Here is a 25,275-nt window from a genome sequence, read left to right on the forward strand (position 1 = left end):
CCAAAACACCAATGAACAAACAAAAATAAATTTAAAAGAACTTAAAAATAAACAGTTATTTCAATAAATTCAGAAAATATATTTGAAAAAATCTAACATACTTCAATGATTTAAAACTATCAACAAATTAGGCATAGAAGTAATGCACTACAACTTAATTTTTTAAAAAAACCCTAATATCATACAGTAAAAAGTTGAAAGTGCTTTGTCTAAAATCAGTAACAAGATAAGGATGCCCTGGTCCCACCATGTTTTCCCAATAGAATACTGGAGAATTTAGCCACAGCAATGAAAGAGCAAGAAATAATAACATTTTCATTCTATTGGGATTACCATTGCTGTGCTGAAGCACCATGACCAAAGCAACTTGAAGAAGAAAAGGGTATTTGGTTTACACTTCCACATCATTGGACAAAGTCAAGACAGGAAGTCAAACAGGGCAGGAAGCTGGAGGCGGGAGCTGCCGCAGACCATAAAGGAGTGCTGCTTACTGGCTTCCTCCCTGTGGTGTGCTCATCAGCCTTTCTTACAGAACACAGGGCTACCAGCCCAGGGGTGGCCCCACCCACAATGGGCTGGGCCCTCCTCCATCAATCACTAATTAAGAAAGTACCTTAGAGCAGATCTTATGGAGGCTTTTTCTCAATTGAGGTTCCCTAATCTCTGATGATTCTACCTTGTGTCAAGTTGACATCGAAGGAGCTGGCACACTGTCCAAGCGTTAGATCAGAAGAGAAATTACCGGTCTTTGGAAGACAGACCTCTTAAATATAAAAAAGCCCTAGAGACTCCACCAAAGATTTCATACCTGAACGTGGGTCATATCCCTTCCTACTACTTTCCTCCAGTTCCCACCAAGAGGGGGCCCCTTTCCTTTTTCTGGGTTGTTTTGTTTTTTGAGACAGGGTCTTTCTATGTAGCCCAGGATGACCTTGAACTCAGACCTCCTAAATGCTAATATTAAAAGCATGCACTGCCATGCCTGGCCTCTGTCTTTTTGTTCTAAGGTTTTTTGTTTTTTGGGTTTTTTTTTTTGGTTTTGTTTTTTTTGTTTTTTAATTTATATGTATACTTGGGTGTGAATAAGTGTTGGAAAGCTTGAAATTCTGATCTGGGTCCTAGGAACCAAATTCAGGTCCTTTGCATGAAAAGCATGTGCTCTTAATCACTGATTCATCTCTCAGGCTGATCCTACCTGTTCAAATTAATAACCCATTGGATCTATCAATGCCCTCCATATACACACAGGTGGGGCTGTCCACTGGGGCATGTGCACCCTACCAGCAACCCCAACCCCTAAGAAAGCTAACTCTCCTCCCTCCATCAGGAGCCATCAGCTGTTCTTCAGCTAGGAGAAGGGTTTCAGGAACCCCTGAGACATCCTTGCAGGGTTCTTGACTGGCTTGCTCTCAAACAGGTCTTGAGCAGGCAGTCACAGCTCAGTCACAGCTACTCTAAGTTTATGTGTACAACAACCTCGTCATGTCAAAACAAACCAACCACAGCACTTTCCAGCTCTCTTCATCCTCTACCTCATATGCTCTTTCCATCACCCCCACATGTTGTTCAGCCTTGGGGGTCAGGGGTTGAGACAGACAATGCATATATGGCTGGGCTCATTCATTAACTTTGGTCCTAAGTTGAGGTATATTTAATTCTATTAGATAAGCACAAAGTGTAAAATGAGAGCCCTTGCCAGGAATATCTCATCGTATTCATTCACCTCCTACTTCTGAGAATTTAGAAAATACTCCATTTGTTTACACTGAAGATACACATTACTTACTTACTTAATAAAATATGTTGCTCAAACATGAACAAGAGCAGAATATACCAATACAAGGGCTAGAATTTTTGTGTTCAATGTTCATTGTCATCTATAAAGCATCTACAACCACAATTGCCTACATGTGCTTGAAAAATATCTGCTAAACAAATTACTCTGTAGGTAATTTGGCAGACTGAAAGAAATTACTTGCAATAATAATAGTTGCCTTAAAGCCTTAGAAGAGCTTCATTACTTTATGTACCACGTTCTCAGATCACTCATCTATAAAAACACCCCAAAAGAAAAAGTCTTTTACATTATAAAATGGCTTATATTGTCACAACAGAGCCAAAAATAGACAACCTTAGGGAAAAAACTCTGTAGAACAATGTTTCAATATAATTTTATTTATAGTTTTTACATTAAATTTTATTTATAGGATCCAAAGGACTGTCTTAGAAAATTCAAAAGCATTTGTAATTAGATTTTAACAAGAACTTAAAAATTATAGTACAGTCCTTAAAATCAAAGACTAGTTAAAATTAAATGCAGTTCTATCAAGAACTAGAAATGAACTCTGCATGCATGGTGTCACTTAAAGTTCCATAAAAATATAAAATATTCTATGAATGTCTGGGCAAACATCATTGGCTTTAAAACTTGACACTAAAGGAATCTCCAGTCAACACACATGCAGAAGCTTCATCCAGGAAGAGCAGTGATATTCCACCCAGAGATCTTGAGTCCTTGGTGCATATGATATGACCTGCTGGTGCGACTATGGAATGAGACATCTCTAATGCATAGTTAGCACACATTCTGACAACGGGATCTTTTATACAGGCTTTATCTACATCACAAAACTGTTCTTCCAGCCAAGAACAGGTTGCTCACTGCTGATCCACTGAAACTCTACGACTTCCAGCTTGAGCAGTATTGTAGGAGTCACAATTCTTACATTTCATGCCTAAAATATGGAACTGGACTGTAGATCGTCCATTACAGTCATTGCAGAGAATCTGAAAAATGAAGAGGAAGGATTTTAAGCCTTGCAATTACAGTGGCACTATCTGCATTAACAATCACTTGACAGTAATATAAAAGATGTGAAAAATACATGTAATGTGTCTAAGCATTTCTGATGTGAAAATGTCTTTTCTCCAATTAGTATTTTAAGGGTTATTAAGGTAGCTTTGAATGCAGAAAATAAAACAAATCTGAGCACAGAAGACTCATTTAAAAATAGTTCCCAAAAGTAAACATAATACAAGTCTAAGAAAATTAACATGGGCATATCAGATCTAATACTTATTATACAAACACTTAATATTTTTAAAAAATAATACACATGATGACATGATGACTTCATTATTTTTACTGGAACTCAAAATTTACATTAACTAATATAATAGAAATTTGTAAATACTGGAAATGTCTGTTTAATTTTTATGTTTACTACGCCTCAGGGATGAATTCAAGAACAAGAGAATCTTCTAAATGAGTAAAGTCAGAGCATCTTGTCTATCCCTAAGATGACAAGGCCTCAATCCTTCTAGTGCTAAGATCCCAACAACGCCAGTATTCATCTGCGAACAGATCGACAATATAACTATGCAGCAGTCTTAGCATATGCACATCATAAGCAAAAAAATTAAAAAATAAAGAATTGTTCTTAACATAATTTGGAAAGCTACTCTATCCTTCATTGTTCTCCACCTTCCTTTTTTTGAGACATTTTTGTGTCTCACTGAACACAACCCTCAATGTCTCAACTAGGCTAGCCAATGACTTTCCGGAACTAGCCTACTTCCATCTCCTTAAGGATAAGGTTGTAGGCATACATGACCATGCCTAGCTTTTTCTGTGTGTTCAGAGCATCCAAACTCAGGTCACTGTGCTTGGGTGCAGACAAGTTACCAAATGAGCCATCTCCTCAGTCCTGGGCATGGGGTTTCATTATAAATGACAAAAACAATATTGAGGTGTCATTTGTACAATTCCATGAATGTACTAAAAGTCACTGAATTGTGTACTTTAAGGAATGAGCTCCAATGTATCTGAAGTGTGCCTTTATAAAGCTATTATTTCAAAGAAAGCATCTACATAAACACAGCCAACTTCAGCCTCTAGTAAGCATCACAATTACCAGACAGTATCTAAGGGCTCTTCCACTGTCTTAGTAACAAGTCAGTCAACATTAATTTTGGAACTTTCCAGAGTGAATAAACCAGAAGAGTCTTTGGTTTTCTTTTATGGTGCTATGTTCAAATCCAGGACCTTGCACATATTAACTACTACTGAGGGATATATCCAACATTAAAATAATTATCTGGCTTTGTCACATCCTTTTGTGTGAAGTATTTGTAGACATTTAAAATATTTATATGTCCAGAACATCAGAAAGCTATTTAATTTTCCAATTCTGACTCAAACTCAATACTATATTGAAAATAAGCTACAAGGCAACACTGGTCATTTTTGTAGGGCCAAATGATAAGCTACTTGAGACCAAATAAAGTTTACAACAAAATACCAAGAGCAAATCATTAGAAAACAAAATGAAAAAGTGGTTTTTAAAAAAACAGCAAATACATTCTCTTGAAACAAAATCTTGAAAATTTAAGTGAAGCACGGGTGAAATAAAACCTCAGTGATCCACTTCTGTCTCTGGCAAGCAATCTGCCAAAACTCCCTAATAACGAAGTCTCTGCCTGCCATCTAGTGCTGAGAGAAACTACACAAATGCACTCTTAGTGCTTTCCTCCCCTGTCTGATATCAGCATAACAAAACAACAACATTTGTCCTTTGCCTTCATTAATTACAATGACACTATGTCAAAACAGTAGTTTTTAGAATTTAAGCAAAAAGGCAAAAGTAAGAAAGAATATCAGCAAGAAATCTAAAAAGTTCTAAACATGGATTCTACTTACATCAACAGTCACGTTCTGGTATTCTGATGGCATAGGAGTCTGTGCTACCTCATTATCTAACTGTCTCCAGTAGCGGGTCATATCTAAGGCAGAATGCATACACAAGGGACATCTGTAGCCTCTGCAAGAGACAGTAAGTGGGATCCACATCAACTCTGGTCTAAAGAAGACACAGCTCACAGAAGCCTCCAAGCAGAAGCAGTCTACATTTCAAGCTAATTTTTCAGGAACCTGAAGACTTATGCACTTAAAAAGATAAATATTAAATTCTGTATCTTGTGATACTTTTCAATCCTAAGTCTTTACCCTCAACTCTCTAAAACAGAAAAGAACTAGTGAATATTCTTTGTAGAACTATGTCTTTACTTAAAAATACCAAATAAACTATTCATTAACTAAACTTTAATTTCTTGGGACACTGATGAAAAGAAATTCTATTTCTAAAAAATCACTCCAACCATATTACTACTTCCTTTCTAAAAATTTTCATAAGTTGCTTCCTGTCTAGGTATAAAATTTTCTGTTCATTAACTGGTAAAACCAAAACACATTTCTACTCCTTCCTATTTCTCACCTTATTCCAGTTTTAAAGAAAATTTACTGATTTTCTTTGCAGTTCATTGAAAAACAAATATACTGAACTAATAAAATGTGGACACTATTCCTCAATGCTTTTTCATCAGTATATATGGCTAGAAAATAAGGGTTTGCCTGCTTCAAGTTGTGGGAGGAAATAGGGATGATAAGGACATGGGAACAATGGTACAGGCCTATTTCCCAAGATTTCCTGCCAGCTAAAGAGCAGTTATCTACTCTACTCATCTCTGTATATGTTCTACCATACCCAAAACAGTATACCTGGCCATCATATTTACCTGTTTATTCACTTACCCATCTCCCCACCACCCTCCTCACAAAAAAAAAAAAATCTTAAGTTTTAAAATCAATCAAAAACTCACTCTTTCAACATTTCTTCATAACATGTTCTGAAAGAAAACAGAACATCATTTCAGCAAAAGAGAAACTGCCGCCATTATTTGCAGACATCTCTGAGCAGGAAGAAAGGTACCTTACCTATGTAAGAGATGCCCACATGGCAAGACATGAGCAACAACCCGGGACGTGTGAATGTCCTAAAAGGAAAGAAAGGTATTAGCGCTTGCATAAAGACACAAGTAACATCCAAGTACTTCAAATTCAAAACAGATTTCCAAAGTGAAAAATATTCCACACTCACCTCTAAGCATATTGGACAATTCTGCCGGGAAACATTTTCAATACACTGTTTAAAGGAGAATCTTAGGTTAACAAAAGTATGAAAAGATAAAAATGTCAACTATAAAAGCATTAATAAACGAATGAAAAAAGAAAGAAACAACAAAGGAAGAAAGATCAATTGAATAAAAGAACCAGTGAGATGACACAGTGGGTAAAGCCACCAAGCCTGAGGACCTGAGTTCAATCCCTGGAGGCCACAGGCTGGAAGGAGAGACCCTACCCTGCAAGTTGCAGTCCAACCTCCACAAGTACACTACTAAAAAATGGAGCTAAGTTTGAATCCCAGCAATTGGTGTTTCTAGTGTGGCAATTTTATACAATTATATACATGTCTAATTACTTATAAGGAGATAAGAGAAAGCACTAAGCCACAGATGAGTCCCTTGTTTTTAGTGGAAGTACTTTAATAGAAGCCAGGACCCCTTACTAACATTTAAAACAATGAATAATAGCTAAGGAATTAAAAAACCGAAACAAACCAACAAGAGAAGAGAATGCATGAATATGTATATACAATAGAGTTTAAGGCAAAAAAAAAAATATCTCAAATGAAAAATCTGGATTGTAACCTGACATTTATAAATCTGTAAGATTTTAGACAAGCCAGTGCTTTAGTCTAATTTTCTCTACTTTTCAAATGAAGCTAACACATTTCATTTCTGTGCCTAAGGACACTCCATCTATACAACAAACCCACATACCTTAGCCTCTATGTGATTAGGCTATTTCTGGAGTCAGTGCTAACGCTGAGGGAACGCTGTGAAGATGCAATGAGCTGGCTGTACACTCCCACCTGTGCATGCGTGTACACAGATGTACTCTATATGAGCTCTGGAGACAAAAACAGAGCCAGAGAAATGCAATCCGTGAGGCTATGACTCCAGCCTACCTTCATTAGCCTTTCTTTTTAATTTAATGATTGGAGGCGAGGTCCTTGTACAGAACTCAGGCGAACCACAAACTTGCGACAATTCTGCCACAGCCTGCCGCGTGCTAAAACTGCAGGCCTGTGCCACAGCTTCAGGCAGCTCACCTCGCTGTGCCCCTAAGGTTTTAACGTCAGACTCAAAGTCTCTAACAAATTCATATTCTGCTCATGAACTCTCTCTGAGCCAAGACAGGGTGTCTTGGGAGTTATCTTTACTCAGCCTCACTCTAATTCTCAGTTACCATTTCCCAATGTTCATTATTCATCCTCACTACTACACTATTTTCACTAATATACTTTATTTTCCTCACTACTATACTATTTTAGGTCAACTCCTACGAAATATTCTATTTCTACCAGAATCTTTCTTTTACCTTTATCTTCTAGAGAACACAGTGGTTATTAAATTATTTCAGATATTGTAAGTCTTTAAACACTCCATGTCCATACCTCTCTTTCCCTCTCTCTCTCTCTCTCTCTCTCTCTTTCTCTCTCTCTCTCTCTGTGTGTGTGTGTGTGTGTGTGTGTGTGTGTCTCATCTTCAGACAAAAGACTACTAGCAGGACTTTTACACTTAACTTTGCTGATCTTCCATTCTTTAACTTCTTACAGCAGACAGAACAGTACTATAGATATAGTACCTTTTAAGATTGTTTTTAAATAGAGAGAGTGTCTGGAATTGTAATAAAATTCCTATATCCATATTTATAAGTCTTAATTAGGAAGGGAAATGCAAAGAATACTTTCTAATTATTCTTAGAACACTATGTAAATAGGTTATCTCATTTAGCATTTTTCCTTTTAAAGTTAATCTTAGAAGCAGTATCAATAATAAGAATCAATAAATCAATTGAAAAACTGCACTGGCTGGTTTTGTGTCAACTTGACACAAGCTAAAGTCAGAGGGGAAGTGGCCTCAGTTGAGGAAATGCCTCAATGAGATCCAGTTGTAAGGCATTTTCTCAATGAGTGACTGATGAGGAGGGTCTAGCCCATCGTGGGGGTTGCCATCCCTGGGCTGGTAGTCCTGGGTTCTACAAGAGAGCAGGCTGAGTAAACCAGGGGAAGCAAGCCCAGTGAGCAGCATCTCTCCATGCTTCTGCATCAGGGCCATTTCTACCCTGTTTGAGTTCCTGTCCTGACTTCCTTGAACAATGAACAGCAATATGGAAATATAAGCCAAACAAACCCTTTTCTCCTCAATTTGCTTTTTGGTCATGGTATTTCATAGCAGCAACAGACCCTAAGCAGCTGTCAGAACTATACTAATGATTGCACAGGCATTCTTACATTACAGAAAACAGACTGTGGATCAAATGTTTCAGGCATATATTTCAGATTATCTACTTAATTCTGCTTTTTAGAAAAGGAAAAAAATATAGTTGTGATTGGTAATATGAAAATCAGCATGTTTCCAAAACATATTAAAATTTAAGTTGGTTTTCAAAAACACTAATTTTTTTTAATTATGCAAAATGAATCATGTACCTTATGTTTTCCTCGAAGATTCATGGCTAGGCATAAGTTACATTTCAAGCAGTGGAAAAAATCTTCCTTTGGACCAATCCTAACAAAACATAACATGAAGGCCAAAAGATTATTTTTTTATTACATGATAATTTGTTCTCTTAGTCCCACTGTAAAAATATTCAAAATGCACTGGAGAACTTGGGGAAACTACTGTCTCTACAGTGTCAAAGGTAAGCACCACTAGCAGAGTGACATTCTTTAAGACTTCTCTTCTTCTGCAAAGTTGTATATAGATGCATAGGACAGACACACAATCTGAGCTTTCTTATGCAGGTCTACAGATGCTCTTCTACAACTTACTTACACTTAGTAATATATTCCAAGGATTGTCTGTCCACACAAAACCTCGTCATTAATAGCCACAAGGAGTCACATGGTATGGATGTACAATTTTCAAAAATAATGATGTGATTTACAAGCTTTACTTGCTACAATGACATAATTTTTAAAATGTCCACCTAGCATTTAGGCCACATTTAGATTATTTTTTTCAAGATCCCTAAAAGTGACACTACTGAGTCAGAGGGTCCTGGATCATCAACTGTGATACTGGCAACCTCTTGCCTGCAGAGACTGCTAGCTTACATTCCCACAGACAGCACACAACCCGTGTTCCTCACAAGCTGGGCAGCATGGCACATGTATAATAGACAAGATAGGCTATTTTTAACTTCATTTCTCAAATTACAAAGTACATTTTTCAATGCTAAAGAATTGCTCATATTTCTGTGAATTTTCTGTTGATACTCTCTTCTCATTTTTCTACCTGGTTATTTGCCTTTTACCAATTTAAAAGAATTCTTTATACAGCCTGGCTATTCCTCTTTTTCATTTATGTATGTTAGAATTACTGCTCTGGTCTGTTGTCTATACGTTCATAAAACCCACCTTAATTTCTATGTATTAAAAAGCCATCAAGGGCTTGAAAAATGGGTCAGTGGTTAAGAGCACATACTGCTCGTGGAGAGGACCCACTTTCAGCTCCCAATACCTACGGTGGGCAGCTCACAATTACCTATAACTCCAACTCCAGGGAATCTGAACCCCAGACTCCCTGGTCACCTACACTCACATGCACACACAGAGAATTTAAAATAAAAACAAAAAGTAAAACTTAAAAACCATCTATATGCTCCTTTATAGCTATGCTTTCTGCACACTGTTAAAGAAAAACTTCTGTAAATTCATAGACCATAAACATATTCTCCTTTGTAGATGCTAACACTTAAAACAACTCATTTCTATATTTTATTCAGGTTGAAATTCATTATAAAATGTAAAATATAAATGGTAAAGATAAGATTACTTGGTAGTCCCTATATTTCTATTCTTTGCTTCTTTTACACTGAAACATTTATTTAACAAGGCACTTACTCAGACGTATCCTAAAAAAAAGACAATGTTCCAGCTTCTTTGGAGGTTGTGAAAAGATATTTTCTGGTCTCAAAGAAAAGAGTCTTATGAGATGACTCAGCAAGTAAAGCACTGTCACCAGGCCCTACAACCCAAGTTCAATCCTGAAACTTAAACAGTGAAGGAGAGAGCAGGCTCCTTTCAGCAGTCCTGACTTCCACATTGACACCACGACATACAAATTAATCATATAATTAAAAAAATTAATAAAGGGAAAGCAACATGCCTTCTCCTCCTCACAGATCTAGCCATTTCCCCCTGGCCTAGAGTATGAGCCATCAGAATCAAATTCAAGAAAACACCTTGCTGTCAAGGTGTGGGGAGGGTATTAAGCTATACCTGAATTAGGCATCTCCTTGAGAAATAAAATTCAACCTTTCGTGAACCACTATTGAGTTTCTGTCATAAAATGCCAAAACCACATTATAATGAATATGTAAAAGGAACTTTTTATTTGCCTGTTTCTATTGTTTTCTGGGAGGCTTACTGCCCCTGTCTGCTAACCTAGGCCTAGTTCTGGAAGCTTCTAGCCTCCGTACAATCTAACCTAGGCCTGGAATGTTTTCTTGTTTTTACTGGGCTCTGGGCTGGCTGCTTCAACTCAGCTATTTTGGCTCAAACTCCTCTCCCAGCTAATGTATTCAATCTAGCTTTTCTCTTGGCCACTGAATTGCTCTCTTAGCCTCAAACTAAATCCAGAAATCTGCTGTAATATTCTGGCTCCTTCTCATTCTCTGGCTTGTTCTGTCTTCACCTGTGTCTGTAAAACTCTCCCAGTAAAACTGCCTCCTCTCTCTCTGTATTGCCCATTAAGTAGCTTCCCTTTCCTTTCTCTTCTTGTGAGAGTAGGGCATATCCTATTCTGTCAAATCTTTCTGATTGGTCATATTTTCAGCTACTCAATTTGACATCACTTTCAAACATGGGAGCTTCTACAAACTAACTTTACCTTTCTTGTTTGGGATTAAAGACGTATACCACCACACCTGGACCTAAACTTTTCTTTACCTGAAACTTGCTCTATACCAGGCTGGCCTTGAACTCAGATCTGCTTGCCTGTCTCCTGGATTAAAGGTGTGTTTCTATTCCAGCCAGATCACACTGACCTAGAAAGTCTTTGGATGTGATCTCTTGCCAGAGCAGCCATGTCCTGAATTTAAATTCCATTACATAAATACATGTTCAGAATCAAGTTTTTGCTTTCCAAATAGATATGAATTATCTTAATACCCTTTCTCAATTTAGATTATCACTTTTGCTTCTGACTCATTTGTAAATATCTAATCTTGACAAGAAAACAGAGGACTACATACATTTAAACAACAGGCCTTTTAAAAAATTACAGTAAGAGGTTAATTTCAACTGTGCAGCAAATGCACTGACAGACTTCACATTCCCTTTTGGTGTTTTTATATTTTAAAACAACAGTGCTGGAGTGGTGACACACAAGTGTAATCACAGCCCATGGGCCCCTGAAATACAAGAATGACAAGTCTGAGAGGAGCCTAAGCTATTCCAAGACTCTCTCAAAATAAATGAAGGTGAGCTTTGAAACTCAGCTGACTGCTAGATCTCACTCTCTGCCTCAGGCTTACAGTTCAAGATATGCTCTCAGCATGACGATCCAGCCACCATGCCTGCCACCTGCTGCCAAAACTGTCTCCACCATCGCAAACCCTAGCCCTTGGAAGCCAGAGCGCAAATAAATGCTCTTCTAAGTTTCCATAATCATAGTGTTTTATCACAGGAACAGAAAAGTAACTAATAGACCATTATTGCCCAAATATACTGGAAATAATTCAAAGCGAACATTTTATATACAGTACCTACAAATCCCACAGTTCTCACAATGGTACTGCTTTTTATCTTTGTCAAACAGATGGCATATACTGCAGTAATATTCTCCAAACAATGTGTTACAGTCTTCACAAGTCTGCTGGGCCTGAAAATGACACAGTAATTAAAAATTCAAGTAACTTTATCAAAACTATTTAAATATCTAGAATTTGTTAAAGTATGTTTAGCTTATTTTTGTTTTTAAACATCTAAGTCAACAATGTTACTTACTCAGAATGTTAAGTCTCATTTTCAACTTTTGATTAAAATTTTCAATCACCTTAAAACTTTAAAAAGACATATGACAGATGTCATAAAATCTTACATGTTGGATTTTTTCACAGTTGATGCACTGAACTTCCTTTACTTTGAAACGATCTAGCTGATGATCTTCATTGTTGTCATGACACAGCCGGCAAGTATAAAGTTTGTCACAACAAGGTGCCTAACACCCAGGGGAACAAAGGGAATATAAGAAGAAAAGACAAGTTAATTATAAAGAAAACAAACAAACAAACAAACAAAAAACCCTACCTCCATCTCTGGATCAAGGTCAAAGATTACAACCAATGAATCCATGGCTAGCATTCATTTCTTGGCACATTTGATGCTAATAATCTTACCCTTCAATATCTGTTTGAATGACTCTAAATTCAATTTTAAATCACAAAAAAATGTGAAATATAAAAGTCTCTAGGCCGAAAAATCAAGGCCATAATATCCAAATCTCATTCTCACCCTAAACAGAAGAAAGTACCGTCTAAGACATTGCCACCGAAAAAGAAAGAAAAATCATTTATATACCTTAACATCTAAACATGAAACCATGAAACTTTTTTTAAATTTATTTAAATGTTATTTTATGTGCATTAGTGTGAAGGTGTCAGATTCCTTGGAATTGGCATTACAGATAGTTGTATATGCCATGTAGGTGTGGGAATTGAACCCTGGTCCATTTGGAAGAGCAGGCAGTGCTCTTAACCACTGAGCTATCTCTCCAGCCCCAACATGAAATGTTTTAACGTGACTAATATTCACAAATCATAATGCACACACCTAAAACTGTATAGGATGCAATAAATTTAAAAAACAAGAGATAGCCATTGTTTGTGTTTTAGATAAGGTCTCTCTATGTAGCCCTGGCTGTCCTGGAACTATGTACAACAGTCTGGCCTTGAAATCTGACTACTCTTGCCTCCCAAGTGCAAGGAATAAAGGCATGCATCACTACACCCGGCCTCACTGATTTTGAGAATGTTAAAAATTGCCAGTCTTCTACTGAAATCTGTTCCCTCCTTCCTGAGCAGATTACCCAACTATTCTACAGTTGGATCCCACAAATGATCATATACCTAAAAATATGTCAAAATAATACAACAGAAAAAACCTGATTCCAAACCAACCAAGTGGAACAGAGGCTCTTTATCCATCTGGATCACACTTTGGAACTGTTATCTGGGAAGAAATGTGTTCTTTATTACTTAAACATCATCATTAGGTCATTTCATTGTAAATACTTAACTTTTACCCTGTTATATCAAGAAATGCCTGGGCTTGGGGTGTAGATTAGTAGAACAGTTACTTGCCTAGCACATACAAGGTGTTCATTTCAATCCCAGCATTCAAAAAAAGAAAAAAGTACTTTTGGGAGGAAGAGAGGATGAAGTGAGCAAAATGTAAGACACTGTCAGAAAATAAAATAATAAGATGTACTGGCTAGTTTTGTGTGTCAACCTGACACAAGCTAGAGTCATTAAGAGGAAGGAGCCTTAACTGAGCAAATGCCTTCATAAGATCCAACTGTAAGGCATTTTCTAAATTAGTAATCAATAGGAGAGGATCCAGACCATGGTAGGCGGTCCCATCCTTGGGCTGGTGGTCCTGGATTTGATAAGAAAACAGGCTGAACAAGCCATGGAAGCAACATGGTAAGGCAGCACCCCTTCATTACCTCTGCATCAGCTCCTGCCTCCAGATTCCAGGCCTGCTGGAGTCCCTGTCCTGACTTCTTCCAGTGATGGACATGATGATCTGGAAATCTAAGCCAAATACACCCTTTCCTCCCCAACTTGCTTTTGGATTATGGTGTTCTGTTGCAGCAATAGAAACCCTAACTAAGACATAAGTAAATTAAAAAAAAAAAACAAGGAAGGAAGGAGGGAGGGAGGGAGGGAGGGAGGGAGGGAGGGAGGGAAGGAAGGAAGGAAGGAAGGAAGGAAGGAAGGAAGGAAGGAAGGAAGGAAGGAGAATTCTTAGGCCAGTGGGCTAGCCTAATATAGAGGGATTTTAATCCAGCAATATAGCTACTCTGGCTGGAATACAGGCATGCCCTTGGCACACACTTTTAATGAAAGTAAAATTATTTTGTAGAAGGAAGCACCATTTTTGAAAGTGATGTCTAATTGAGAGGCAGACAAAATGACAAATGTGAGAAAGAGAATAGGGTAAACCAATTCTCATGACAACAGAGAGGAGAAAGAGAGGTGACTTAAGAGAGGGTAGTACAGAGGGAAAGAAGGAGGAGGTACTTTTACTGGGGGAGTTTTACAGAGACAGGCTGAAGAGAGAATGAGACCGAGAATGAGAAGGAGTCAGAAGATTAGAACAGATTGCTAGAGATACTGAGGCCAAGGAGAGAAATTCAATCAGAGGCTGAGAGAGAAGTCAGTTTTAATCAGTCAGAGAGGAGTTTGAGCCAGAAGAACCAGCCAGCCAGAGTTCAGAAAGAACAAGAATGAGTGAGCTTATTCAGCAGTAAGTCTCAGAGGCTGAAAACATTCCAGGCCTAGATTAGATTCTGCCAAGGCTAGAAACTTCTAGGACTAGGCCTAGGTTAGCAGATGGAGGCAGTGAACCTCAGAGATGACAACTGCAACAGAATAAAAGTTATTTTTACAGCTTAATACTGTTTCTTTAGAAATCTGCACATTCCTCACGGTTTCCCATGCTGTAACTGAACCATAACAGTTCGTCCTTTAAGAGCCGTAACATGTTATTGGCTTCTTTCTCCATTACTCTTGCCTAAATCTTAGTGATAAGTACATCCACAATAATCCTTTCACAATACCTAAATTTTCTCACTTTAAATGGCTCATATCCCAACCCTTCTCCACCACAGTCTCATACTTAGACAACAGCAGCTCAAAAACATTTCAGTCTCAGGACCCTGTTATGCTCTAAGGCTCTTAAGGATAGCAAAGAACTTCTGTTTATGTGGTTACAGCTACCAATATCTCATACCAAAATTACTAGTGTTTTTTAAATACTGTCAATTGTTTCTCTTTCATAAGTCTTCACTCCTTCCCCACTCTAGAGAAAATGTCTTCCCTGAGAAAACTCAAGCTTGAATGACCAATTTTCTTCAAGTGGAAAATGTTCCATGAACAAAGTAATTAATTTACTTTATAAGCCAACCTAAGAACTTTCCTCAAGAAAATCAAAAAAAGTGTTTGCTAAAAGTTTTCCACTTGTCAAATAAGTTATTAAAAAATATAAGTATGAGCTTAGAGTTGATAAATATCAATAATTTTAGTGCTTCATCAATGACATTTTTAAGTGAGACTGGTTCTAACTATAGGTTTACTACAGTGTACATGGCTGCAATATAGCAACACTGCTTGATTCATACATAGTGGCTGTTTTAATCACTGCTTTCCACCATCAGTACAAATGTCAACACAACTGGATACAGACTGGTCTACTATTTCACAAAGTAGTTTTTAAGGGATTCCTGGGGGTGCAGCCACACTTTGGAACTGCTGCTCCAGAGAACAAACTATACTAGCTCTGCATTTCAATTCCAAGCATGAAATTCTCTAGCAACTAAGTCTCTCTTTTCCAAGTGTTCCCTTGAACATAACCTACCTCCCTCCTCGCTTTCTCCAAATACTAACAAGTAAAATCCTAATAGTAATTAGGACCCTTCTATGTACTGTAGCAGAACCTGGAGTAAAACCACACCATTCTGTCTGGTCTCCTTTGTTTTTAGTTTAAAGGCTTTACTGTGCAACAGAGGACACACTTTTACATGCCCACCCCCCAAGCTTTTAAATTTTATTACTCTGAGATTCCTGGAAACCCCCTTCATGATCTCCATGTGAACTTTTGAAGACAACACTATAATCAGAGAACTCTGCTCTTCCCTTAAACACAGATGCCATTTTTCATAGAATTCATTCTTACACCGATAGTAGAAATTATACTAGAATTATCCCTAAACTAACTTCATTTTTTTCCCCTTGTTAAATGTCTTTACCAAACATCTTCACTGTTCAGGTGACTTCCTATTCTTAATGTATACATCCTGTTCTTGGTGTATACATCAATAAAGATAAACAACTTTGAATTCCCTGCATCTTTCTTGGCACCATGAATTACTCTTGTTTAACTACTCAGAAAAAAAATGAAACATTTTCATTAACACAATTTCATACTTAACACTCACTCTTCTAGAGCCTAAGTCTTACACAGGTTGAGATCCACTGATCTAAATGATCAATTTACAATTTCCCCTGTAAAACTCAAACACCTCTTCCTTCCTGGTAGCATTCTGATGACCTTGCTACTTATAATTTAATTATTAAAATAGTAGTAAGAAAAAGAAAACATCCACCCATGAGACCTACGAACCTTCTTGAGAATAAATACGCTTTATCTTCTGTGGGCTGGTTGGTTAGTTTTTGCTGACTAGACAGAAACTGGAATCACTTGAGAAGGAACCGCAGTTGAGGATCTGCCTCCATCAGACTGGCAGGTTCCAGTTCCAGACTGGCAGAGGCATTTTCTCAATTAATGACTGAGGCCCAGATCATTGTAGTCCCATCCCTGGGGAGGTAATCCTGCGTTATATAAGAAAGCAGCAACAGGGCAGTGCTGGTGAACACCTTTAGTCCCAGCACAGAGACAGTCAGATCTCTGAGTTGGAGGCCAGCCTGGTCAACAAAGTGAGTTCCAAGACAACCAGGGCTACAGAGAGAAACCCTGTCTCAAAAAAAAGTGGGGGGGGGAAGGAAAGGAAGGAAGGAAGGAAGGAAAGAAGAAAAGAAAGAAAGGAAGGAAGGAAGGAAGGAAGGAAGGAAGGAAGAAAGAAAGAAAGAAAGAAAGAAAGAAAGAAAGAAAGAAAGAAAGAAAGAGAAAAGAAAGGAGAAAGGAAAAACCGCAGGCTTAGCAAGTCATGGAGTGCAAACTAGTGGGGTAAGCAGCCTGCCCTGCATGAGAGCCTTCCTGCTTGGGCTTCCCCAGTGATGAACTATCACAGGAAAGGCAAGCAGTAAACCCTTTGCTCCCCAAGTACTTTCTGGTTACAATGTCTATTATTACAGCAATAGACCAGCAAACTACTACACTCTCCTTCTCCTCTTTTACAAAGAATCTACAGTTAGCCCCTGCTTGCAGTAAAGACCAGCTTCGCTGTGTGCTTCCCCTTTGGACTCCTCAGGAATAGTCCTAGAGCTCTCCCTTTCCCTGCTGCATTACAAAGGACCTGTCCAATCATTCCCCAGTGCACAGAAACACACTGTAACACACATCTCAGCAAAACAGGCACATTTTTGCTCTCCTTTGCAAAAAATAAAATAAAATAAAATCCAAAAGTTCTCTATGCTATTTCCAGTATCCACTCAAAGGAAGTTTTATCCTGGATCCTTCTATTGACACATTTCTTGTCAAGATCAAAGTGACCTTCCCCTTGCCAAATCAGAAGCCAACTGTCTCGACTTATGTTTCTTGAACATTTGATCTAGTAGATTACTTGCCCCTGAAACACCTAAGCTGGCCTCTCCTTTTTAAGGAAGAGAGGGAGGGAAAAGAAAAACAGTGCTTGACACTTAGGGAAAAGCAATTTAAGTGCTATAAAACACAAATTTGGTTGTGCAATTTCTTTGCTTGGGTGAGTGGGGGAAGTCCAAGATGTTAAATTCAGGTTCATACCTCACTTTGAAACTGTAAAAACACTTCAGTAGAAATGCAATCAAAAGAATAGTGTTTAACTCCTTCTACAACATTAGGTAACTGACCAGCTTGAAAGAAACTCATCCCATGCAATGAAGCAATGTTCACCAAACCATGGCCTACAGAAAAGGGTTTATGTTGTCTTACAGACCTAAGCCTATCATTTAATCGTAATTTTTAAGGTCAGTGACCAGGGCTGATTGGTAAAGTTTAAAAAAAAATAAAAGACAGACAGTGAGTGGCAGTTAATATTTACTCTAACTCCTAAACCTACACGTGCACTCTAGTAGCCATCATATTGTTTATACAAGAGGGCTTTTCCTTGTTGGCGTGAAGACTGAACCTAGGGACTGTCTCTCTGCTGAAATCAATACTCTAGCAACAACCGGTGCATATCCTCAGTCACTCCCCCCCCCCTTTTTTTTATTGGCCATAGCAGTTCCAACTGGCATTCATGCTGCCTCAGCTTCACAAATAGCTGGAAGCAGATGTCTGCTGGAACTACGGGCCTTCACCACTAAGCCCAGCCATGAAAAAAGGAACCTCTGAAATTGCCATTTCATATACAAGCCATTTAAACAGCAGCTTGCTCAAAATTACAGAGCAAGTCAGGGACAGAACTCAAGTATTGGGGGGGGGGGGCAACAGCAAGTTTCTTTTCAGTGGGAGGAGACTTGTGAAGATGGAAGCCAAGGCCTTCAGCATTTGAAGCACAAGTTCTAGTGCTGGGTTACATCCCTCAGGCTTTCTCAACAAAATATTCATACTGCTTCTTTAAAAAATCTGGACATTCTTAACTGTGTGAGGGCCCCTTTTAAAAACTACAGATGGGTAGAACATTTCTCATCCTTCAATATAGCATATACGTATTAGGCACTCCTCCGATATCCAACTTAATGGCAATTACACACAACTGCCTCTCATTTCACACATTTATTTTCCCCTTGATAGGTCTGGGCATACTCCGAGGCAACCAAATGAAGCTGGCACACTGTACTGTGTATACTGTGTACTTCCTATACGAACAGAAATTATATTCTGATTTTTCCTCTTGCTTATACTTTCATTGCTTCATCATACACGCCTGACAGCGGTCCTGGAGAAACGCTCAGGACAGGCCTGACATTCTACTGTCAACCGCAAAGGACGAATAAACCCACTGGCGAAGTGATTTTGTGCAAGGAAGGCCCCGGGCCCTTTATAAACAAGAACTTCGCTTGCAAAGTACAAAAGCTGAGAGCAAGTACGGAGCTCACGCCCGACTCACCGAAAACGTTCCCTGCAAGGGGAATCCTATTACAGGTGGAGGGTATCCTGACAAGCAGCTCGCTCTAAAATGTATGCCCAAAGTTAAGCAGCTGCCTAGCCCCACCTGCCCCGGCCTGCCCCGGCGGCAGGTTGACAGGAAGCGCCCTTTAAAGTCGTCACCTTGAGGAGACAGCCTCTGTCATAGTGCTCGCAGCCCCACCGCCCTCGCTCCGGGCTGCGGACGCCATCTTCCCGCGCCGTCGCCGCCATCTCCTCCTCCACCTCCCCGTCACGATCCACAGAACCTTCCCCCCAGCTTGGAAGTCACGCCTTTAAGAGAAGCAGAGCCCGTCTGACAGCCCTCCTCCTCCTCCTCCTCCCAGCAGCTGCCACCACTCAATATGGCGGCCGATCACATGATCCGGGGCAGCCGGATTTCCGGTTCCTGTTCCGGGGGAGGCGGGGAAGCGGAGTGAGACGCCGAGTCCGTCGTCGACGTTAGTCGCTGTCTCCGCTGTCACCAGTGACAACCCGTAGGTTGGCTCCTCTTTGCCCCCCGCATCGCTGCCAGCCCGGATGTCGGGGTGGAGGGGACCCCGGCGACGCCGGGTGGGGACGGCTGGGGGCCGCCGTCGGGGCCGGCGCGCGTGAACCGAGGCCCCGCCCTCGGCCTCCAGAAGGGGGCGGAGCTCGCGCGGGCCGCCCCTTGGGTCCGCGGCTGCCCACGCTCCGTTCCCATCCCCGTGCCCGTGCGCCTCGTTTGGAAGGAGTGCTAGTATGAGCCGAGGGAACGAAAAGTGAAAAAGAAGTAGACACGCTCTGACACGCCCCAATGGAACCCTCGGCTGGGTACCGGAGACCGTCTCTGCCTTAAATGAGATCACAATTTGGAGGGTGATTTTTGTGTGTAGTGTCTCCGGGGGAAGGGGACGCTGAAAGTCGAGCAGCATGCAGTGTGCCAGCGGGAGTTGGTGGGCACAGACCTGTAGCGGGGGAGATACGAGAACATGAGAGAAAGAACCAAGCCTGCCAAGTTGAAATCTCAGACCTCAAGGGGCGTAGCGAAATGCCGCTCTTGTAAAGTACCGAGTCCTTAGAACACTTTACCGGCAAAACTTAAGATGTTGGGGTGCGGTGGGGTTGTGCCTTTGGCTTAGCCCTGAAGTTACTGACTCGTTTTCATTCTCCTACAGTTTTGTTATGAGTTGTTAAAATCTTGGTGAAATGTTGCTCGGCCGTTGGATGCGCTTCGCGCTGTTTTGCTAAATTTCCAAGTTAAAAGGGCTGACATTTCATGTGTAAGACTTTGCAGTACTCAAGCCAAGCTCTTAAGAAATGAGCGATTCTCCCTAGGTCTGCAGTTACAAGCTTTAGTTCCCAAGTCCTTTTAAACTTGCCTTGTTAAATTGAACTGACAATGATTCCTTTATGCCTTTATAATGTTTTAAGTGCCAAGGAATCAAAGACAAGATACCAACACCACAAAACACACACACAAATTGTCAGACTCACTTTTGCTAATGTCTGCATTTTAACTGAATTAAATTCACTGTTTATACACGTAGTTTACAATCTAGATGAAGGATATTTGTTCAAATATCCATCTCTTCTGTTTAGAAATATATGAGCCAAAAGTTGTTCAGTATAAATTGCAAGTTCAGACCAAGGATTATTTAGCTGCATTGCTGATAGAGCTTGAGGATTTTTTTAAGAGATTTATTTATTATTATGTATTTATTTATTTATATTTGTTTATTTATTTATTATAAGGGCACTGTGTGCATGTTACACCTGCACACCAGAAGAGGGCACCAGATCGCTCATTATAGATGGTAGTGAGCCACCATGTGGTTGCTGGGAATTGAACTCAGGACCTCTGGAAGAGCAGCCAGTGTTCTTAACCTCTGAGCCCTCTCTTGAGGATTCTAATTTAGTGTTTTGGTCATTCCTGTGACACCCATGGGCAAGGTCTAATAGGATTTAATAAACAGTGTTCCCTGCTCCTCACAGACTCTGAGCCTCAGAAAGAAAAAGGCTTAGCCACCATAATACTGCTTCCGCTTCCCATCCTCTTCCTGTGCTTGCTAAGCCTCTAATGATGTTTCCTTTAAGCATCATAAATTAAGAAATGGGCTGGAGAGATGCCTCAGAGGTTAAGAGCACTGCTTGTTCTTCCAGAGGAACTGAGTTCAATTCCCAGCAACCACATGGTGGCTCACAACCATCTATGATGAGATCTGGTGCCCTCTTCTGGCCTACAGATGTACAGAACAGTGTATAAATAATAAATAAGTTTTTAAAAAAGAAGAAAGAAATGGCTGAAACTTAGCGCTAAGCTTTTGTCTATATTTATATGGTGTTTTATTTTAGGAGCATAGCTACAGTGTTATGGACAGTCCAAAGAAATTTATGCATAAATTAGATTCTGTGATCATCAAGCTAGGAATACCAAGGAAAGGCTACAGAATGTTTTGGACCAAGAAATACATTTTCAGAAATCCTTGAGGAAGATAACCAGGGAAGTAAAGAACAAATGTCTGATCAGCCAAGAAACTGCCAGAAGACTGGATGCTTCCTGTTGGGAGTGCCGCCGTGAAAAAGCAGGAGGAGCCTGCGGTTTGCGAAGTAATTTATTGTATGTCCCATCTGCCATTGACACCGATAATACTTCTCAGAAGATTCTCACGCACCGACACAAGATCCCATCATCAATGACATCACTGCCAGCAGTAGGCAAGCCAAAAACTTGTTGAACATGTGTTGTGGTTGTGCGTTTGTGTGACCGGTGACAATTATATTTTCCCAGACCTAAACTGGTGCTGGGTCACTACTGGAAGGTAGTTGAATCTTTAAAAAGTAAATGTATCAAATTGGCCACATTAAGTTACAGCAATTAAAAAAGAACATCAGATTTCTAACTTTGACTACACTTAACTTGTGTACGCTTTATAGTAAATTGTGATCTTAATTTTCTATTTTACTATGAAGCAGAATTTGTTTACAACACACATTCATCTCGCATCCACCCCAATGCACTGTAGTTATTAGTCATGCTACAGAGTGTTTTTTTAACAAAGTACTGGAGACCCTGAGAGTAAGATTTTAGCACAGTGCCTCCCCACAAGGACTATCTGATGTAAACCAGCCTCAAACACCAAAGGACAGAGAAGTTTGATTTCAGGAGAGTCGTTTTGGTACTTCATGGCTGCTGTTTTCATCTCTTCAAACCCTTAGCGCTGCTACCAGCTGAAGAATCGCAATGCTGACCCCTTAACAACCTTAAAGCATAGGGAAAGCTGTTTAAGATGTGTGGGCCTTACAGTGGGAATAGAAACAGGAGTGATGGCTGGCAGTGGCAGTTTAGAGAAGTGGCCATGCAAAAGAGCCATCTTGGGATTTCTTCTGAAACACAAAAAAGAGTTTCAGCTATTTACTGATTAAGCCAAATGTCAGAAATTTTGCTTCTCCTGACTTCTTACAAAAAATAAAATTAAGAGTCATAAATACTGTACGTTAGAATAAAAAGTATTGACCAGAGTCTCACCCCATATATAGCACAGGTCTGTGAAGGAACCTTATTCCGAGATCCGTGCATAATTAGAATGTATCTAGCAATTCTTTCATTGTATTAATGAAATATGTGTTCATATTTTATTTGTTCACTGTAACTTTGTTTCATCTTAGTATCATAAAGATATGGTCAGTTGAAGATTTTTATATTTAAGCTATTGTATTTTCATATGGTCAGTTGAAGATTTTTGTATTTAAGCTCTTGTGTTTTCATGTAGGACTGTAAATCTTCCCTCTAAAAGAGATCCCCCCCCCATTTGCAAGATAATTACCATGCTAAAGGAGTAAAATTACTGAGATTCTTTTTTTTACCCTCGTTTTTTTTTAATTGCCTGCCCGCTACTTAATTTTGCTGTCAAATGTATAAGTCACAGCGGGTACTCGAACCAGAACTGTAGGTAGAGTCTAAAGCCTCAGCCTCTTTGTGAGCATGCGCATTACCGCTGACGAAAGGACGGTGGTGGTGAAAGGTGAAGCTGAAGCAGCGTCTCCAACTTCCCCTCCCCTGGCTGCACGCAATAGAGCAAGCCTGGAAGGCTCTCAAGAGGAAGGTTCCAGATTCTGATTCTGCCCCATTACAGTTGCACGGCCACTTTTGCCGCTTGTGTCACAGTGAACTCTTTGTCCTCTTTCACTGGGTCTAGTATCACTGAGAAATTGGTAACTGGAAGAAATATCAGTGAGGAGCCAGAGTTTCCCACTTGCTCTTTACTCTCCTAGAGGAATAGTTACCAATAGAAATCAGGCTTAAAATATAGGATCCCACCACCTGCACTTGAAGCAAATGTCTGAACACAGCCCTACCTCCGTCTCCTTCAGAGACTGCAGCCTAGCTCTTCCAGGGAAAAACTGCTGGAGACAAAGTAAAGCTGCAGGGCTGTGGCAGCGTGCGCCTTTCATCCCCGGACTCGGGAGGCAAAGGCAGGAGGATCTCTGTGAGTTCAAGGCCAACCTGGTCTACAAATCAAGTGTCAGGACAGTAAAGGCTACACAGAGAAATCCTGTCTGGAAGAAAACATGATGATGATGATGATGATGATGACGACAGTGATGGTGGATGATGATGTAAAGCTAAATCATAGCCTATCCAGAAGTCCTCAGGGAACCAAAGCTGATCTAAGGTCTGTAGTTTCTAAACATGGACTGGTCTCTAGACTCTGGAACACACCATTACCAAAGAAGGGACAAAGGACTTGATGTGGCATTTTCCTTTCCATATCAAGTCCAAATTTCTTTTTTTCTTTAATTTTTATTTTTATATTAATCACAGGTTATTTACTTTGTATCCCAGCCATAGCCCCCTCCCTCATTCCCTCCCAATCCCACCCTCCCTCCTTTATCTCCTCCCTGCCCCTCTCTAAGTCTACTGATAGGGGAGGTCCTCCTCCCCTTCCATCTGACCCTATCAGGTCTCTTCAGGACTGGCTGCCATGTCCTCTTCTGTGGCCTAGCAAGGCTGCTCCTCCCTCGGGGGATGGGGGAAGGGGGGTGTCAAAGAGCCTCAAGTTTAAATTTCTGAAAATAGATTTTGTTGCTAAAAGTAGCTATAATTTGAGAAAAGATGAAATATATTAAATATATAGTTTTAATTTTTAAAAATTGCGTACAGAAATAATTGAGGAATGAAAGCAATTATTTCTCTGAAAAATAAAAATTTTGTCTAGTAATGTGTTGTGTTTTTTATACCTTGATTCAGTACAATGGTCAGAAAAAAATTAACAGCACATACATCAGCCAGTATGAACTAGCTTGCTTTTGTGTAGCTCTTAAAAATGGCAGCTCTTTATGTTCCCCAGTATATGGGGAAAAACAGTATTGCTAGAAGTGAAATACAGTGCCTTTGAGCCCAAAAGAATAGCAGGCTTTTTTTTTTTAGATTTTTTTTTTTTTAGATTTTTTTTTTTTATGTATGAGTGCTCTAGCTGCATGTGCACCTACAGGCCAGAAGAGGGCTCCAGATCTCCATCACAACAGGTCATGGTTTCCAGGGACCACAGTGATGAGTTAAATGGAGACATGAAGAGGGCCAATGTGATTTAAAATGAATACCTCCCTTTCTTCTGCAGATCTCTTTGATGATTTTGGGTTTTTTTGTTGTTGTTGTTGTTGTTTGTTTTTTTGTTTGTTTTTTTTTTTTTCAATTTCCTGTGATAGCTACAAGGACAATTATATGCTGAGTTTTGTGAACCTTTCTAGTGAGCCATCAAACTTAGGGTCACCCTTGGAGACTTCAACCCAGATGTTCCTCCAGATTTGTCTGTCCTAGTTTGGATAAAGAAAACGAGAGAAGTGGTATAATAGACAAGAGGTATAACTATCTTTTTCTACACAAAAGCTATCGCTAAGTATAGAAGACAATAAGTAAAACTATCCACAGTGCCAAAATATGTCCTCTACCCCTGGCACTATAGTCAACTGGCCTCTCCTTTTAAATGTCTTCCATGCATGTAAAACTTCTAGACAGCCTCTAGAAGTTGGAAAAGAAAGCGAAATTCCACCCCAAGCTGCACCCACAAGGATGCAGCCCTGTCATCTCACTTTAGACATCCATGTTAATTTGTGTCATGTTTGTAACCAACGAGATTGACAGCAGCAGTGACAGGACCTGTGGGCAAACCAACCACAAAGCAAATCAAACTTACCAGGACACAGAATCCAAAGCAAATGAGTTTACGGTGATTTAATGATTTGTGCACGGATGGAGTGCTCCAGTTACAAAGATAGGATGAAAAGAGATCCTGGTACATTGACCAAAAAAAAAAAAAAAAAAAGTCATACTCCTGGGGAAGAGGCTTTGGCCATGCACTGTAGTGCCCTCAAATGG

At 39.7% G+C, this 25,275-nt stretch overlaps 2 protein-coding genes across 2 annotated transcripts; one reads left to right on the forward strand and one right to left on the reverse strand.

The window, feature by feature from the left end:
* Positions 1 to 2,152: 2,152 nt before the first annotated feature.
* Positions 2,153 to 19,504, reverse strand: Rchy1 (ring finger and CHY zinc finger domain containing 1). The gene is made up of 9 exons (XM_021648633.2): positions 19,062 to 19,504; positions 12,010 to 12,129; positions 11,675 to 11,790; positions 8,394 to 8,472; positions 5,937 to 5,981; positions 5,774 to 5,832; positions 5,659 to 5,685; positions 4,700 to 4,820; positions 2,153 to 2,787 (listed from the first exon to the last, which is right to left on the reverse strand). The coding sequence occupies exons 1-9, from the start codon at positions 19,149 to 19,151 to the stop codon at positions 2,659 to 2,661; spliced, it is 786 nt and encodes a 261-aa protein (XP_021504308.1). The 5' UTR covers positions 19,152 to 19,504; the 3' UTR covers positions 2,153 to 2,658.
* Positions 19,505 to 19,888: 384 nt separating this feature from the next.
* On the forward strand, positions 19,889 to 23,946 carry Thap6 (THAP domain containing 6). Its single transcript, XM_021648631.2, is given in 5 exon segments — positions 19,889 to 19,958; positions 20,087 to 20,148; positions 20,151 to 20,177; positions 21,252 to 21,312; positions 21,315 to 23,946. Coding segments are annotated over 5 exon segments (540 nt in total). The 3' UTR covers positions 21,635 to 23,946.
* Positions 23,947 to 25,275: the final 1,329 nt, after the last annotated feature.

Source organism: Meriones unguiculatus, chromosome 3, assembly GCF_030254825.1.
Source record: "Meriones unguiculatus strain TT.TT164.6M chromosome 3, Bangor_MerUng_6.1, whole genome shotgun sequence".
Classification (NCBI taxonomy): Eukaryota; Metazoa; Chordata; class Mammalia; order Rodentia; family Muridae; genus Meriones; species Meriones unguiculatus.